This window comes from Procambarus clarkii, chromosome 1 (genome assembly GCF_040958095.1).
Source record: "Procambarus clarkii isolate CNS0578487 chromosome 1, FALCON_Pclarkii_2.0, whole genome shotgun sequence".
In the NCBI taxonomy this organism is placed as follows: domain Eukaryota; kingdom Metazoa; phylum Arthropoda; class Malacostraca; order Decapoda; family Cambaridae; genus Procambarus; species Procambarus clarkii.
The window spans coordinates 44,513,534-44,531,084 of record NC_091150.1 but is presented as its reverse complement, the minus strand read 5'-3'; the positions used below and the strand labels follow the sequence as shown (position 1 = coordinate 44,531,084).

The 17,551-nt window shown below is 49.9% G+C and overlaps 1 protein-coding gene across 1 annotated transcript in view; it reads right to left on the bottom strand.

The window, feature by feature from the left end:
* LOC123745457 (hemicentin-2) overlaps positions 1 to 17,551 on the bottom strand; it is a 209,460-nt gene that overhangs the window by 108,343 nt on the left and 83,566 nt on the right. Inside the window, exons 4-6 of the mRNA XM_069302653.1 lie at positions 8,458 to 8,602; positions 4,783 to 4,916; positions 100 to 259 (exon numbers count right to left, since the gene is read on the bottom strand). Coding sequence (XP_069158754.1) covers positions 100 to 259; positions 4,783 to 4,916; positions 8,458 to 8,602 — 439 coding nt within the window. The remainder of the gene's footprint in view (positions 1 to 99; positions 260 to 4,782; positions 4,917 to 8,457; positions 8,603 to 17,551) is intronic.

Below are 17,551 nucleotides of genomic sequence, written 5' to 3'. Positions count from 1 at the left end.
AGGAGAGGAGCGTGTACTCTCCCAGGAGGAGAGGAGCGTGTACTCTCCCAGGAGGAGATGAGCGTGTACTCTCCCAGGAGGAGAAGAGCGTGTACTCACACTGGACGTTAAGGTTGAGAGCGTTACTGTGACCGTCGCCCTCAGCGTTGCTGGCGAGGCAGGTGAAGAGGCCCCGCAGGTCGGGCGTGACCTTCCTCAGGGTGACTGTGGTGTTGTCCACCTCCAGGCCCGCCACTGTCCCTCCACGCACCGCTCGTCCCTGTGGCAGAGCATACCAGACGTCACACACGGTATACTCTAAGTCACACAACGTATAACCTAAGTATACCTGTATTATATAAATCAACAAATGCAACATGACAAAACCATCGTAATTGGGGAATTACATCGTAATTTATCACAGCTGTCTACCGTAAACCAACTGATGCAGGAAAATGTATGAACGATGTATATATGTATGAGTATAATCAGGCCCCAAGAGTGGATAATCTGCCCCCAGAGAAGCTATTGTGGTGTATTATAAAAATACATTCACTCAGGCATTCAAGAAGGATGAGAAGGTAATATGAGACATAATTGAAAGGAACTGCAAACCTTACAGTCAAAAAGCAAGGATGAGTCCTATATTATAACATTCCATGAGTCCTGTCATTTATTATAATAACCCTCGTACTTCTTCCCTCATTATGAGAAGTAACATCTCTGCCGCCTCTGACACGCTGAGGTGTACTAATGTTGTGTATCAATACAAACACAGGTCTGAAGACTGTGCTCCGAAATATATGCTATATTGGATATTCCACTAATACATTGATTAGACGTCTTACACTTCATCAACAAGACGGAGGTATTAAGCAACATCATTCTCAATACCACAACACCATCCTGAATCACACACACAGAAATCACAATAGCGTGATGCATGATGCATCACGCTATTGTGATTTCTGTGTGTAATGAAGTAAGGGCGAAGAGGAAGACCATCTTATTTACATAGCCCGGGTGCATGGGGGGAATTGCGTAAAAACCCTGGTTTGTGTCTCGGAGAGACTGTTGGTAAATCAGGATGATTTCCCGGTTGCAATTATTTTACCATGTCGTAGCTCAGTCGATTAAGGCAGCGTCTGGGATCCTCTCGGACATAGGTTCAAACCCTCGTCATGGCCCTTGTAGATTTGTTCATTTGACCATCCTGAATCATTAAGACATAGTGAGAGATACGGCCGTAATCACACGCTCCGACGATCGTGGGAGGTTTCGTGTACTTGAGGCTGTGTTCATTCAGAATCTGACACCAGTAATCAACATTCAGATGAATTCGACTTCGAGCATACAGCTGTTCGATGGTCCTCCATTGACTCAGAGGGAAGATGTAAGACCTGGCGGACAGCTAGAAGCCGGAGTCAGGCAACAATCACCTCACCCTATCCTTCGCCGCTCCCTACCATTAATGGGGTCAGGTGAAACGTAGAGTGGTGGCCCCACACTTATAAATGTCTAGAATTTTCCTTGTAAGCAGCCCCCCCACTCCTGTGCCAGGTAAGTCCACAACGGGCTCACCATAGCCCGTGCTACTTGGAACTTTTTGTTCCAAGTAGCGAATATTAAACAACAACAACAACAAACTTGTAAGCACAAATTTCAGTACCGCTCCTGTGCCAAGTAAGTCTACTGAGGGCTCACCATAGCCCGTGCTACTTGGATTTTTTTGATCCGAGTAGCTGAATCTAAACCAACACGGCCTGTAAGCTCAGTATAGCTGTGTCAGTTCAACAGTGTACTCCTGAAGATGTTACAATGCTGACGAAACATCGAACGATAAAATGGAAAGATTAAGTGACCTAGTGTGTCTTCACGCTCCAGATGGTAGATGATATTGGCGTAGAATGGAAAACATCCCAAAGAAAATAATTAATAGTCACAATGGTGCTGTGTTTAATGACATGTGTATAAGAGAAAATCTCCTTTCATATTTTTCTTTAAATATTGCCTGAAAAACACCATTTTCAACTCACCTAAGGCTGTAAGTATAATAGGCAGCTCTCAGTCAAGCAGGTGTTAGTTAAGCTGTCCTATGTCAAGCTGGGCTAGATCAAGCTGATCGAAGTGAAGTTGGCTTAATTCAAGCTGGCCTAAGTCAAGAAAGACTTAATCAGAGATGAGAAATGAGCCCCTTTGAGAAGAATGGTTAGACGACTCGTATCATTACTGAGGTAATGATTTCTCGCTGTATGAAAGAAGGGGAAGAAAGGAGAGGGGGAGAGGGAGGGAGCGCGGAGACAAGACCAACACAGTAATAAAGATAGGGCTGCAAGGGAGAAAGATGGTGATAGAGATAGACTGATGCTGAAAAAAGAAATAGATATCAAGCAAATATTTATTAATATAAAAGTTATCCAAATAATTATTTTTATAATGAAGCAAAGTAGAAAGAAAGAGATTGTATAGCTCAGCGAAGGTCCACAGAAGCAAGACTGGAGGCCCACACAAGCAAGACTGGAGCTCCACACAAGCAAGACTGGAGCCCCACACAAGCAAGATTGGAGCCCCACACAAGCAAGACTGGAGCCCCACACAAACAAGACTGGAGCCCCACACAAGCAAGACTGGAGCCCCACACAAGCAAGACTGGAACCCCACACAAACAAGACTGGAGCCCCACACAAGCAAGACTGGAGCCCCACACAAGCAAGACTGGAGCCCCACACAAGCAAGACTGGAGCCCCACACAAACAAGACTGGAGCCCCACACAAGCAAGACTGGAGCCCCACACAAGCAAGACTGGAGCCCCACACAAGCAAGACTGGAGCCCCACACAAGCAAGACTGGAGCCCCACACAAACAAGACTGGAGCCCCACACAAGCAAGACTGGAGCCCCACACAAGCAAGACTGGAGCCCCACACAAGCAAGACTGGAGCCCCACACAAGCAAAACTGGAGCCCCACACAAGTAAGACTGGAGCCCCACAGAAGCAAGACTGGAGCCCCACACAAACAAGACTGGAGCCCCACACAAGCAAGACTGGAGCCCCACAGAAGCAAGACTGCAGCCCCACAGAAGCAAGACTGGAGCCCCACAGAAGCAAGACTGGAGCCCCACACAAGCAAGACTGGAGCCCCACAGAAGCAAGACTGGAGCCCCACAGAAGCAAGACTGCAGCCCCACAGAAGCAAGACTGGAGGCCCACAGAAGCAAGACTGGAGCCCCACACAAGCAAGACTGGAGCCCCACAGAAGCAAGATTGGAGCCCCACAGAAGCAAGACTGGAGCCCCACAGAAGCAAGACTGGAACCCCACACAAGCAAGACTGGAGCCCCACAGAAGCAAGACTGGAGCCCCACACAAGCATGACTGGAGCCCCACAGAAGCAAAACTGGAGCCCCACAGAAGAAAGACTGGAGCCCCACAAAAGGAGGAACTGGAATGTAGATCGGTAAGCCACAATCTTTCCAACAGACTAATTGGCTGGAAATCTATCTCAACCTTTTCTTTCTTCTCTGATCTTTCCTAAGGTCAGACGTTAATGAGATGGGAACAAAGAGTTTAAATAATCGATTAACGCCGCTTCGGTTTTTAAGACAAGAGTTCTGTGCAGGATACACGGAGTGTATTGTGTGTATTGTGGAACCTGGATCTTTGTGAGCGACAAAGTACTTTATATGTTGAATTAGTTGCTCAATGGATTTCCATGCCTGCTTTATTGTGCCAGGCAGCTCGTAGGTTGTTCCAGTCCTGCTTCATCATGTTGTGTAGTCCAGTAGACTGTTCCAGGTTTGCTTCATCATGTTGTGTAGTCTAGTAAACTGTTCCAGGTTTGCTTCATCATGTCGTGTAGTCCAGTAGACTGTTCCAGGTTTGCTTCATCATGTCGTGTAGTCCAGTAAACTGTTCCAGGTTTGCTTCATCATGTCGTGTAGTCCAGTAGACTGTTCCAGGTTTGCTTCATCATGTCGTGTAGACCAGTAGACTGTTCCAGGTTTGCTTCATCATGTCGTGTAGTCCAGTAAACTGCTCCAGGTTTGCTTCATCATGTCGTGTAGTCCAGTAGACTGTTCCAGGTTTGCTTCATCATGTCGTGTAGTCCAGTAGACTGTTCCAGGTTTGCTTCATCATGTCGTGTAGTCCAGTAGACTGTTCCAGGTTTGCTTCATCTTGCCGGGTAGTCCAACAGACTGCTCCAGCTCCTTGTCCTCATACCTCAGCTCCTTGTCCTAACATTTCAGCTCCGTGTCCTGGTATCCTCTCCCTGACCCATACTATGATACTGTCATACTGTCATAGTCATACTACCATACTGTCATACTGTCATACTGTCATACTGTCATTCTGTCATACTGTCATTCTGTCATACTGTCGTACTGTCATACTGTCATACTGTCATACTACCATACTGTCATACTGTCATACTGTCATACTGTCATTCTGTCATACTGTCATTCTGTCATACTGTCGTACTGTCATACTGTCATACTGTCATACTACCATACTGTCATACTGTCATACTGTCATACTGTCATTCTGTCATACTGTCATTCTGTCATACCGGCATAGAGCTCTCACATCACCATAAACTTCCCGTACCTAAGATTCCACAACACTTTCCTTATAGAAAAACCTATCTTAAAAACTATACAATTTTGTTTACGGAACAAAGTGCTTTATAAATTCTTTTAACATATTTACATCGACATTCCAGTCTTGGATTCCAGGAGGAGGTTGCCCCAGAGGCTTATAAGCAGTCATGAATACAAGAACGGTCGTAGAACCTTCTGGACTTACGTTATGGAACCAGGTGACGTTGTAGACGGGTGGGTTGGCTCTTAGGTGACAGGTGAAGGTGACAGAGTCGCCTTGTCGGACGGTGACATTGCCACCTTCCTTCCCCTTGACAGTCACCCGCGCCACAGGAACAACTGCAGAGTTTGAGAACAATATTGGACATTTATGAGGAGTAAATGTATATACGTTAGCTGAGACACGGGACATTTTATTGAAACACATTCTTCGTTTGTCTTTCTCGTTGTCAGGCGGCTCTCTCACTGTCTCTATACAACATGCCTTTGAGAATGTAAGGAGTAACCTTGCTAAACGCATCTCTAGGCATCAGACCAAAATATAAAGAGTGAAAATTGACTTTCGAGAGTGCATTTTTCAACTTCCCACGACAGTAAGGAAAACTATACAAAATATTGAAAAGATTCGTGTTAGAATCATTAACATTACCCTTTCGATCATATTCAGCAACATATGTTTACAAGAAAGACTGCTACTTATATATATATATATATATATATATATATATATATATATATATATATATATATATATATATATATATATATATATATATATATATATATATAATATATATATATATATATATATTGAATACAAGAACGTCTATATTGAAGTTACCTCTATATTGAAGTGAAGTTACGTCTATATTGAATACAAGAACGAATATATATATATATATATATATATATATATATATATATATATATATATATATATATATATAAATATATATATCAGAACACTTCCCCATATGAGAGAATCGAACCATGGGCCAGCAGGTGCCAGGCCAGAGCATTAACCACTAGACCACCCTCAGATTGTTAAAAGTAAGGGAATTAGGATGGGTTTTCCACCACGTAATCCCCTTCTCCAACGACACCAGAGGCCTGGCACCTGCTGGCCCAATGGTTCGATTCTCTCATATGGGGAAGTGTTCTGTTTGTAAAGGTAATCTGAGGTGTACAAAGCAGCCATGTCTTTCCCAACAGGTTCAGCAGGGGGCTTTACAGGCCTGAAATCCCAGCACACCAAACATATGTTGAAGTTGGTGCTTGGAGATGCCGCAAAGGACCTTCTAGTGAAACTTACCAGACTCTTCAACATGTGCTTGGCTGGCAGCGTCTCTGAGGACATAGAGCCTCTCTCTCTTTTATGGAGCACCACTCTGTGCTCTAAAGAAGAAGGATAGAGGAATCAGGCCCACTGCTGTTGGCAACACCCTTCGGCGCCTCGAAGCTAAGGCTGCAGTGAGATCTATCAGCCAGGAAGCAGCCACCTTGCTGAAACCTAATCAGCTCTGGTTTGGGATCCCCCTAGGCTGTGAAGCTGCAGCACATGTAGCGCGGCCGTATATTGCTGATCACTCGGACCAGAAGGCATTAGTAAAGCTTGACTTTAAAAATGCCTTCACTCAAGTCAGAGGAGACGCTGTCCTCAGGGCTGTACACAACCATTTCCTTCCCCTTTACCCATCCATACGATCGTGCTACAGTGGGGACTCTAAGCTTCTGTGTGAGGAGCATGAAATAGACTCCTGTGAAGGTGTCCAACAAGGTGATCCATTAGCCCCCCTCCTTTTCTGCTTAGCCATTAATAGCCATTATAGCTTAGCCATTGCTGCCCGAAACGCTGCGCGTGCTAGTGGCTTTACAAGACTGTAATTACCATAATTGTATCCTCACATTCCTTATGTACATTCTTGTATATGCATAAATAAATAAAATAAATAAATTAAAGAGGTCACTGATAGCCTGACAAGCGAGCTAAACATCTGGTACCTGGATGATGGCACTCTCGCCGGAACCCCGGATACCATTTTGCAGGATATAAGGAAAAATCCAGGAGCAAGGAGCAGCCTTGGACCTCATTCTCAATGCATCCAAATGCTGCGAAATAGTCTCCCGCAACCCAGACATCATTGGCCAAATAAAAAATGTTCTTCCAGACATTGTTGTCGAGCCACCTGACTGCATCCTCTTGGGTGCCCCCATTGGCCCGCGTAAGCTATCGAGGAGGTCCTGGAGACAAAAATCAATGATCTAAGAAGAATGTTAGACAGGATTAACAAGACTGATGCCCATGATGCTCTGGCTCTTCCTCCACACAAGATGCCTATCTCTTCTTAAGTTGACCTACTTTCTGAGATGTTCTCCATCCTACAACAAACCTAAATTAAATGTGTATGACACCTTTCTGAGGTACATGCTGGTGAAAGTCCTAAACCTTCCATTGGACGACTCTCAGTGGGAGCAAGCAACCCTCCCTGTAAGACTCGGGGGCCTTGGTGTCCGCACAGCCTCCCAGATTGCTGTACCAGCCTTTCTTTCCTCCTCCCATGCGTCGCACGACCTCGTAAGAGATATCCTACCTGAACCCCTGAGTGATTCAGCAGGAATACACGATCCTGCTTTCACTGAATGTTCAAATTAGTGGGTTGCTCTTGCAGCCCCAGCATCCATTATAGAGCCAACAAAAAAAACATAAACAGTCCAGCTGGGACAACCCACTAGTGGAAAAAAAAGGCGATGTCATGCTCAGAGCCGCAACATCAGATTAGGAGAAAGCCCGCCTCAGAGCACTTCTTGTCTCCCCATGCAGGAGACTTCCTCCTGGCAGTACCCATGTCAGCAATGGGCACGCGTCTAGATCCAGAATCCCGTCGAGTAGCAGTGGCTTTCCGCCTTGGTGCCCCAATTCACATTGAATACAAGTGTATTTGCAACAGGGTGGAAGCAGACCAATATGGACTGCATGGGTTGCACTGCGGAGGCACAAAGGGCTGGCATGCAAGACAACGAGGTCAATGACATCATCAAGAGAAGCCTCGTCTCAGCTGGGTGCCCAGCAAAGAGAGAACCTCGCATCCTAGGGGACCAAAACCCAGATGTGACCCAACACTTCGCCCTGATGGCATCACTATATACCCCTGGAAAAGGGGCAAACAGTTGGTGTGGGACTACACATGTGTATCCACCCTGGCTGACACCTATGTACACTTCGGTGCTGATCAAGCAGGTGGGGCGGCCAACCACAGGGAGATAGCAAAGTCACTCAAGTACAGGCGACTGGAAGGTCAATACACCTTTGTTCCCATAGCGTCTGAGATGCATGGCCCCTAGGGTAGGAGTGCCTTGGGATTTCTGAAGGAATTGGGCTCCAGACTCATTGACGTCACCAAAGACCCAAGGGCTGCCAGTTTTTTATTTCAGCGCCTCATTGTGGCGTTCCAAAGGGGAAACGGCTGCTGCGTCCTCGGTTCCTGCCCGGAAGCGGAGGAGCTTCAAGAGATCCATAACCTTTAAAGCACATTTTGTATCAACCAATGTATATCTTGTAACCATTAAATATATAATAAAGCACAAAAAAACAAAAACAAAAGGAAGGTGGTGGTTGGAGAGACGCACACAGAAATTGTATTGGAGGAGACCTAAAGAATCCCTGTAATGCGTTATGTGTGGTTTCCTCCGAGGCATACGGTCCCCTTCTTCCAGCCAGAGGTGGTACTCCCTTCCTATTAATATATATTTATATATATATATATATATATATATATATATATATATATATATATATATATATATATATATATATATATATATATATATATATATATATATATATATATGAATAATCTGACCTGGTGGTGGAGGTACTCACAGTGAACATGGAGGGTGACCTGGTCGAGGAGGGCGGCCCTGGGCAGGTTGGGGCTGAAGGCTTTACACAGCAGGGTCTTGTGGTGGTGTTCAGGGCGGGCCGTCAGGAGCAAGGTGCTCACCACGCCTCCACCACCGTCTCTACTCTGCCCAGGGGCACGGGGCGTTATTAATGCTATTGTTAGCAGTAATCACTGCTTTATCACATTGGTCAATATTAGCATTTTATTAGAGTTTGTTTGGTCTTTTATCTATTATGCATGTGTGTCTCTCTATCTCCCTATCATCACATTGACATTTACCTAACATTATTATGCTTCAGTTTATTTCCTTGCTTCATTACCTACCTCCCTCTATCTCACTTTCTTTGTTTCTCAATCTCTCTGTGTCACTCTCACTCACTCTCTCTTATACAGTTTCTCTCCGCTGTGTTGCTGGTGTTGCCAGCACGCCTGCAACAGTCACCGTGTTGCTCAAACATTGGTGTTGCACTTCATGCAGTTAGTCACACCTGTCAGTAGTTAGCATATATCTCATTTACACTTACCTTTTTTCCGTTTATTTTAGTGGTGCATTGAGGTGGTCATGGAGAGAGGAGTGACTGGCAAGTGTAGTGGCAGAGTGTGTGTGTGTGTGTGTGTGTGTGTGTGTGTGTGTGTGTGTGTGTGTGTGTGTGTGTGTGTGTGTGTGTGTGTGTGTGTGTGTGTGTGTGTGTGTGTGTGTGTGTGTGTGTGTGTGTGTGTGTGTGTGTGTGTGTGTGTGTGTGTGTGTGTGTGTGTGTGTGTGTGTGTGTGTGTGTGTGTGTGTGTGTGTGTGTGTGTGTGTGTGTGAGTGTGTGTGTGAGTGTGTGTGTGTGTGTGTGTCATCAACTTGAGTTCTTCTTAGACTACAGTAACTTGCTAACGCTGTCCCTAATGAAAGTTGATTCTAAAGGTTTTATTAAAGTGGTTTTCAGCAGTTACGTTGTGTGTACCGCTGTGTGTACCGCTGTGTGTACCGCTGTGTGTACCGCTGTGTGTACCGCTGTGTGTACACGCACACCACTGTAGCATTATATTATAAGAGTTCCTGTCGTCCAAGATAGGGTGCTGTACGGGCCACGAGCTCCCCCTCTCCACCCTGTCGTCCAAGATGGGGTGCTGTATGGGCCACGAGGTCCCCCTCTCCACCCTGTCGTCCAAGATGGGGTGCTGTACGGGCCACGAGGTCCCCCTCTCCACCCTGTCGTCCAAGATGGGGTGCTGTACGGGCCACGAGGTCCCCCTCTCCACCCTGTCGTCCAAGATGGGGTGCTGTACGGGCCACGAGGTCCCCCTCTCCACCCTGTCGTCCAAGATGGGGTGCTGTACGGGCCACGAGGTCCCCCTCTCCACCCTGTCGTCCAAGATGGGGTGCTGTACGGGCCACGAGCTCCCCCTCTCCACCCTGTCGTCCAAGATGGGGTGCTGTACGGGCCACGAGGTCCCCCTCTCCACCCTGTCGTCCAAGATGGGGTGCTGTACGGGCCACGAGGTCCCCCTCTCCACCCTGTCGTCCAAGATGGGGTGCTGTACGGGCCACGAGGTCCCCCTCTCCACCCTGTCGTCCAAGATGGGGTGCTGTACGGGCCACGAGCTCCCCCTCTCCACCCTGTCGTCCAAGATGGGGTGCTGTACGGGCCACGAGGTCCCCCTCTCCACCCTGTCGTCCAAGATGGGGTGCTGTACGGGCCACGAGCTCCCCCTCTCCACCCTGTCGTCCAAGATGGGGTGCTGTACGGGCCACGAGGTCCCCCTCTCCACCCTGTCGTCCAAGATGGGGTGCTGTACGGGCCACGAGGTCCCCCTCTCCACCCTGTCGTCCAAGATGGGGTGCTGTACGGGCCACGAGGTCCCCCTCTCCACCCTGTCGTCCAAGATGGGGTGCTGTACGGGCCACGAGCTCCCCCTCTCCACCCTGTCGTCCAAGATGGGGTGCTGTACGGGCCACGAGCTCCCCCTCTCCACCCTGTCGTCCAAGATGGGGTGCTGTACGGGCCACGAGCTCCCCCTCTCCACCCTGTCGTCCAAGATGGGGTGCTGTACGGGCCACGAGGTCCCCCTCTCCACCCTATCGTCCAAGATGGGGTGCTGTACGGGCCACGAGGTCCCCCTCTCCACCCTATCGTCCAAGATGGGGTGCTGTACGGGCCACGAGGTCCCCCTCCACCCTGTCGTCCAAGATAGGGTGCTGTACGGGCCACGAGGTCCCCCTCTCCACCCTGTCGTCCAAGATGGGGTGCTGTACGGGCCACGAGCTCCCCCTCTCCACCCTGTCGTCCAAGATGGGGTGCTGTACGGGCCACGAGGTCCCCTTCTCCACCCTGTCGTCCAAGATAGGGTGCTGTACGGGCCACGAGGTCCCCCTCTCCACCCTATCGTCCAAGATGGGGTGCTGTACGGGCCACGAGGTCCCCCTCTCCACCCTATCGTCCAAGATGGGGTGCTGTACGGGCCACGAGGTCCCCCTCTCCACCCTGTCGTCCAAGATAGGGTGCTGTACGGGCCACGAGGTCCCCCTCTCCACCCTATCGTCCAAGATGGGGTGCTGTACGGGCCACGAGGTCCCCCTCTCCACCCTATCGTCCAAGATGGGGTGCTGTACGGGCCACGAGGTCCCCCTCTCCACCCTATCGTCCAAGATGGGGTGCTGTACGGGCCACGAGGTCCCCCTCTCCACCCTATCGTCCAAGATGGGGTGCTGTACGGGCCACGAGGTCCCCCTCTCCACCCTGTCGTCCAAGATAGGGTGCTGTACGGGCCACGAGCTCCCCCTCTCCACCCTATCGTCAAAAACTAATGACTTGCCTACGACGCACCCCACAACGGAGGCCTAACTCCTGGATATCTATTTCCTGCTGGGTGAACAGAGGCATCGGTTGACATGATTCATGTCAAACTATTTCAGTCTCGCCATTGGATCGAATCCGGGATGCCAGGTTAGTGTGGCTGGAGGTCATATTCTGCAGGACTGGTCCTCTTGCTCCGCCTTTTCATGCCTGACCTCCTAAATACATGCTCCGGGGTGAATCTGTTTCAGGTTTCTCATATATACATTAAACCTGTAAGAAGCTTAGCAAGATTGTATTTAACGAAATTTATCTGAGGGCTGTTATCTATCCAGTGGCCTCGACGGAGACAGGAAGCCGGCGGTTTGTGAAACGTCCCCACCCCCTCATTTTTCCTGATTTTTTATTCTATTTTGTATTTTATTTTTTAAACTGTATTTTGAACAGCAGTAATGTCTTGCCATTGACGGCTTCAGCGGGTAGGCGGTTCCATGGGTTTATAACCCCGTGGGGTGAGACAGCATCTCCTGCTCTCAGTCCTACACTGTGGCTTGTTGAGCTTGACGCTGTTGCTCCTTGTTGGTGTTACATCTGACCTAATAACGAAGTGGTCTGGATTAATATCCTCCAACGTGTTCACTATGTTAAAGGTCTCCATGAGATCAGCCTTGTCTTGTCTGGTTTATTAGTTGCCCTCAACCCTTGCTGGTATGGGAGCGTCGTGGCCCTCAACCCTTGCTGGTATGGGAGCGTCGTGGCCCTCAACCCTTGCTGGTATGGGAGCGTCGTGGCCCTCAACCCTTGCTGGTATGGGAGCGTCGTGGCCCTCAACCCTTGCTGGTATGGGAGCGTCGTGGCCCTCAACCCTTGCTGGTATGGGAGCGTCGTGGCCCTCAACCCTTGCTGGTATGGGAGCGCCGTGGCCCTCAACCCTTGCTGGTATGGGAGCGCCGTGGCCCTCAACCCTTGCTGGTATGGGAGCGTCGTGGCCCTCAACCCTTGCTGGTATGGGAGCGTCGTGGCCCTCAACCCTTGCTGGTATGGGAGCGTCGTGGCCCTCAACCCTTGCTGGTATGGGAGCGTCGTGGCCCTCAACCCTTGCTGGTATGGGAGCGTCGTGGCCCTCAACCCTTGCTGGTATGGGAGCGCCGTGGCCCTCAACCCTTGCTGGTATGGGAGCGCCGTGGCCCTCAACCCTTGCTGGTATGGGAGCGTCGTGGCCCTCAACCCTTGCTGGTATGGGAGCGCCGTGGCCCTCAACCCTTGCTGGTATGGGAGCGTCGTGGCCCTCAACCCTTGCTGGTATGGGAGCGTCGTGGCCCTCAACCCTTGCTGGTATGGGAGCGCCGTGGCCCTCAACCCTTGCTGGTATGGGAGCGTCGTGGCCCTCAACCCTTGCTGGTATGGGAGCGCCGTGGCCCTCAACCCTTGCTGGTATGGGAGCGTCGTGGCCCTCAACCCTTGCTGGTATGGGAGCGTCGTGGCCCTCAACCCTTGCTGGTATGGGAGCGTCGTGGCCCTCAACCCTTGCTGGTATGGGAGCGTCGTGGCCCTCAACCCTTGCTGGTATGGGAGCGCCGTGGCCCTCAACCCTTGCTGGTATGGGAGCGCCGTGGCCCTCAACCCTTGCTGGTATGGGAGCGTCGTGGCCCTCAACCCTTGCTGGTATGGGAGCGTCGTGGCCCTCAACCCTTGCTGGTATGGGAGCGTCGTGGCCCTCAACCCTTGCTGGTATGGGAGCGCCGTGGCCCTCAACCCTTGCTGGTATGGGAGCGTCGTGGCCCTCAACCCTTGCTGGTATGGGAGCGCCGTGGCCCTCAACCCTTGCTGGTATGGGAGCGTCGTGGCCCTCAACCCTTGCTGGTATGGGAGCGTCGTGGCCCTCAACCCTTGCTGGTATGGGAGCGTCGTGGCCCTCAACCCTTGCTGGTATGGGAGCGCCGTGGCCCTCAACCCTTGCTGGTATGGGAGCGTCGTGGCCCTCAACCCTTGCTGGTATGGGAGCGCCGTGGCCCTCAACCCTTGCTGGTATGGGAGCGTCGTGGCCCTCAACCCTTGCTGGTATGGGAGCGTCGTGGCCCTCAACCCTTGCTGGTATGGGAGCGTTGTGGCCCTCAACCCTTGCTGGTATGGGAGGCGACTTAGTTCCCAGAGGATTTTTGTCGCTCTGCGTTGCCATATTTGGGTACTGTAGATGAGGACCGCCCCCCCCATGCTTCATGCGACCAAGACACTCTGGGTCGTGGCACTAAGACACTCTGGGTCGTGGCACTAAGACACTCTGGGTCGTGGCACTAAGACACTCTGGGTCATGTCACTAAGACACTCTAGGTCGTGGCACTAAGACACTCTGGGTCGTGGCACTAAGACACTCTGGGTCGTGGCACTTAGACACTCTGGGTCGTGGCAATAAGACACTCTGGGTCATGTCACTAAGACACTCTAGGTCGTGGCACTAAGACACTCTGGGTCGTGGCACTAAGACACTCTGGGTCATGGCACTAAGACACTCTAGGTCGTGGCACTAAGACACTCTAGGTCGTGGCACTAAGACACTCTGGGTCGTGGCACTAAGACACTCTGGGTCATGGCACTAAGACACTCTAGGTCGTGGCACTAAGACACTCTGGGTCGTGGCACTAAGACACTCTGGGTCGTGGCACTAAGACACTCTGGGTCGTGGCACTAAGACACTCTGGGTCATGGCACTAAGACACTCTGGGTCCTGGCACTAAGACACTCTAGGTCGTGGCACTAAGACACTCTGGGTCGTGGCACTATGACACTCTGGGTCGTGGCACTATGACACTCTGGGTCATGGCACTATGACACTCTGGGTCCTGGCACTTAGCCTGACTATTATCAATAAGATTCTCAGTAAATATAAAACACATTATTGGATAGATTTTACGTGACTAATGATGGCCACTATCTCTCCAGTAGGCTCGACGAAGACAAGAAGCCTGCGGCTTGTCAAAGGTCTCCCTCTTCCTTTTGTTTCCCTGAGAGAGAGATGTATTCCCTGCCTCGAAAGATGTACATATTCCTTATCTCGGGAGGGAGAGAGAGAGAGAGAGAGAGAGAGAGAGAGAGAGAGAGAGAGAGAGAGAGAGAGAGAGAGAGAGAGAGAGAGAATGAGAGAATTCCTTGCCTCGGGAGAGAAATTTGTGGAAAATATTCCTCTGTTTAGAATAATCTATCTAAATATCGGTCTATCTGTATATATATATATATATATATATATATATATATATATATATATATATATTCACAAAATTTAATCCAAAGGTCACCGGCGCGCGTGATTTAAATGATGTTTTCACCTGCTTCTGAGCTAATCTCTCCGGCACCAATATTTTCTGACGACCAAAACACCATAATAATCCGTTTGAAATTCGTCACTTATAATTAGCTGTATATATTACAATCTAAATTATATATAATGAACACAAGAGACCTCATCTGCTGCGTTCAGAATAAAACACACTGAAACAGATAGTAAATCAGTTTTGAATAAATATAATTAGCCATGTTTAGGTGCACATTAAACATCGCTACCAGCGAGGCTCAGCCAGGAAGGGGGGGGGGAGGGAAGGGGGGGGGGAGGGGAGGGAAGGGGGGGGGGGGGAAGGGATCCATATTAATATCAAGTACATGAAAATAAAAATCCGTTGCGTCGTGACTGTACTAAATTGTGATATATATTTATCTATCTGATCTATTTACTTGTAAGAATGCGTGTTAAGCCGAGATCATGAAATAATTAGTTTCCTCTTATGTTGAGTTGGCGGGATACTGGAGAGGGTGCCACTGGAGAGGGTGCCACTGGAGAGGGTGCCACTGGAGAGGGTGCCACTGGAGAGGGTGCCACTGGAGAGGGGGACACTGGAGAGGGGGACACTGGAGAGGGGGACACTGGAGAGGGGGGCCACTGGAGAGGGGACCACTGGAGAGGGGACCACTGGAGAGGGGACCACTGGAAAGGGGACCACTGGAGAGGGGACCACTGGAGAGGGGGCCACTGGAGAGGGGACCACTGGAAAGGGGACCACTGGAGAGGGGACCACTGGAGAGGGGACCATTGGAGAGGGAAACACTGGAGAGGGGACCACTGGAGAGGGGACCACTGGAGAGGGAACCACTGGAGAGGGGACCACTGGAGAGGGGACCACTGGAGAGGGGGACACTGGAGAGGGGGCCACTGCAGAGGGGACCACTGGAGAGGGGACCACTGGAGAGGGGACCACTGAAGAAGGAGACACTGGAGAGGGGACCAATGGAGAGGGTGCCACTGGAGAGGGGGACCAATGGAAAAGGGGACACTGGAGAGGGGACCACTGGAGAGGGGACCACTGAAGAGGGGGACACTGGAGAGGGGGCCACTGGAGAGGGTGCCACTGGAGAGGGGACCACTGGAGAGGGTGCCACTGGAGAGGGGGCCACTGGAGAGGGTGCCACTGGAGAGGAGGGCCACTGGAGAGCGGGCTGCTTGCCACCCCCAGGGAGCCGCCAGATACCATTCATGCGCTATCAGCATCAAAAGCACGAGAGATACGTCTCAAATAAGACCAACTTGATCCTGGGACACTATCACGGTTGAGTAGGGAAATCGCCCCGTCAATCGTGATAGCGTCAATCGTGATAGCGTCAATCGTGATAGCGTCAATCTCTATATTACTGATCCGTCTTTTAACTCTAGATTTTCCTGTTGAACAGAGTATTGTTTACAGGAGTTTTTCCACAATATTCTCTGTCTCGAGAGAGAGAGATGTTCCCTGCCTCGAGAGATATTTCACATCTCTCTCGAGAGAGATATTCCCTGCCTCGAGATTGTCAAGAAAGATCTAATATTTTTATCCGTTAGGCCATCAATAATTCCACATACTTGGACCGTGTGAAAGATGGATCTCTAGCTATCTTAAATGTGTGTAAGATGAGTGCACATAACATTTAGAGATTCTCACGCGTGCACATAAAGTGAGTGCACTACGTCGAATTTCGTTAATACGAAAGACATGTCTTTGTTGGATATCCTTTGACAGCTTGTGTCAACAGGAGTCCATAAATACCACGATGGCCGTCGTGGATATCTCTATTCATCAATTACAGCAAGGTGTAATAGATAGAACAGCTAGTTAACTCCAGGGGATGAAATATCGAGAAACAGAGTCTGGAAGTACTTTGGGACCTGTGGTCGGGAAGGGCAAGTCATTCCCAACTGTCGTGTAAACATCTAGGTCTCTTCCGTGACATAGTTTTGACGTCACGGCATAGCGCCACCTGGATAGATGGCTCTGATTGGAGTAGGTCACAGTGCCTGGAGCCTGAGTGGCCCTTTTTGAAGAACGAGGAAAGTAGTGAGGGACACTGCTTGGAGCAGTCCACCCCAAGCTTCCATCCTCATTCTGTTCCCCGTCGCTTGCCTGTGAAGATGTAATTTCCTACTCTTTGGCCACAGCTAGAAATTCGCCTAACGCGATGTTAAGTGTAATCTCGTTGTCTACTGAAATCACCAAGCGCACATCGCCACAGAATCTGGTCAGCGGTGAGAGAAGAGTGGACTCACCCCGTGATCACCAGCTTACGCAATGAGGCTGCAAAAGTGTTCATAAGTGATTAGCGCTAACATCCGTTAACCTATTGCTACGATAGTTATTTACAGCGAATAAGCATTGATTCCACAGTGTGCTGTTAATTTCTCTGAGTGAGATAATTGAGTTTACGGTTATTTTGTGGACTTGCCCAACGCCATGCCACCCCACCACCTGTGTCTCACACCGTGTGGCCACACCTTCCATCTCCACCCTGATGAGATTGTCGCTGCCATCTATTTCACCGCACGTGTCTCGCATGTAACAACGTGCGGTCCTTGCTGAGTTGACACCAGCCACCCTGTGTGTCATAATTACTCGCATGTTTCCATGTGCGGTGTAGCTTGAGTGTTGCATATGCCAACCTGTGGCAATTGTCATTTCTCGCACAACTTCCACATGCAGAGATTGAGGATTCGCTGCTCGCCCTCCCCAGGGTGTTGTTGTGTCGGCCGAGCTCCGCTGTTGCTGCCTGGAGTGTGTGGTAATTAGCTGTTGCTGGTAAGGTGACGAGTGCCCTGCGGCTGTAAGGAACAGGAGGGATGGAGTCCCCATTGCCTCCTGTGAAGCGGTTGTTGACGATTGCATAGGAATTCTCCGGCTTGCTGGATTACTTAGCAGTGGAGGTAGTATTGTCGGATCTCCAGCGAGTTGATGGAAGCTGGCTTCCATTGGGGGGCATCTAGATCATCTCTGCC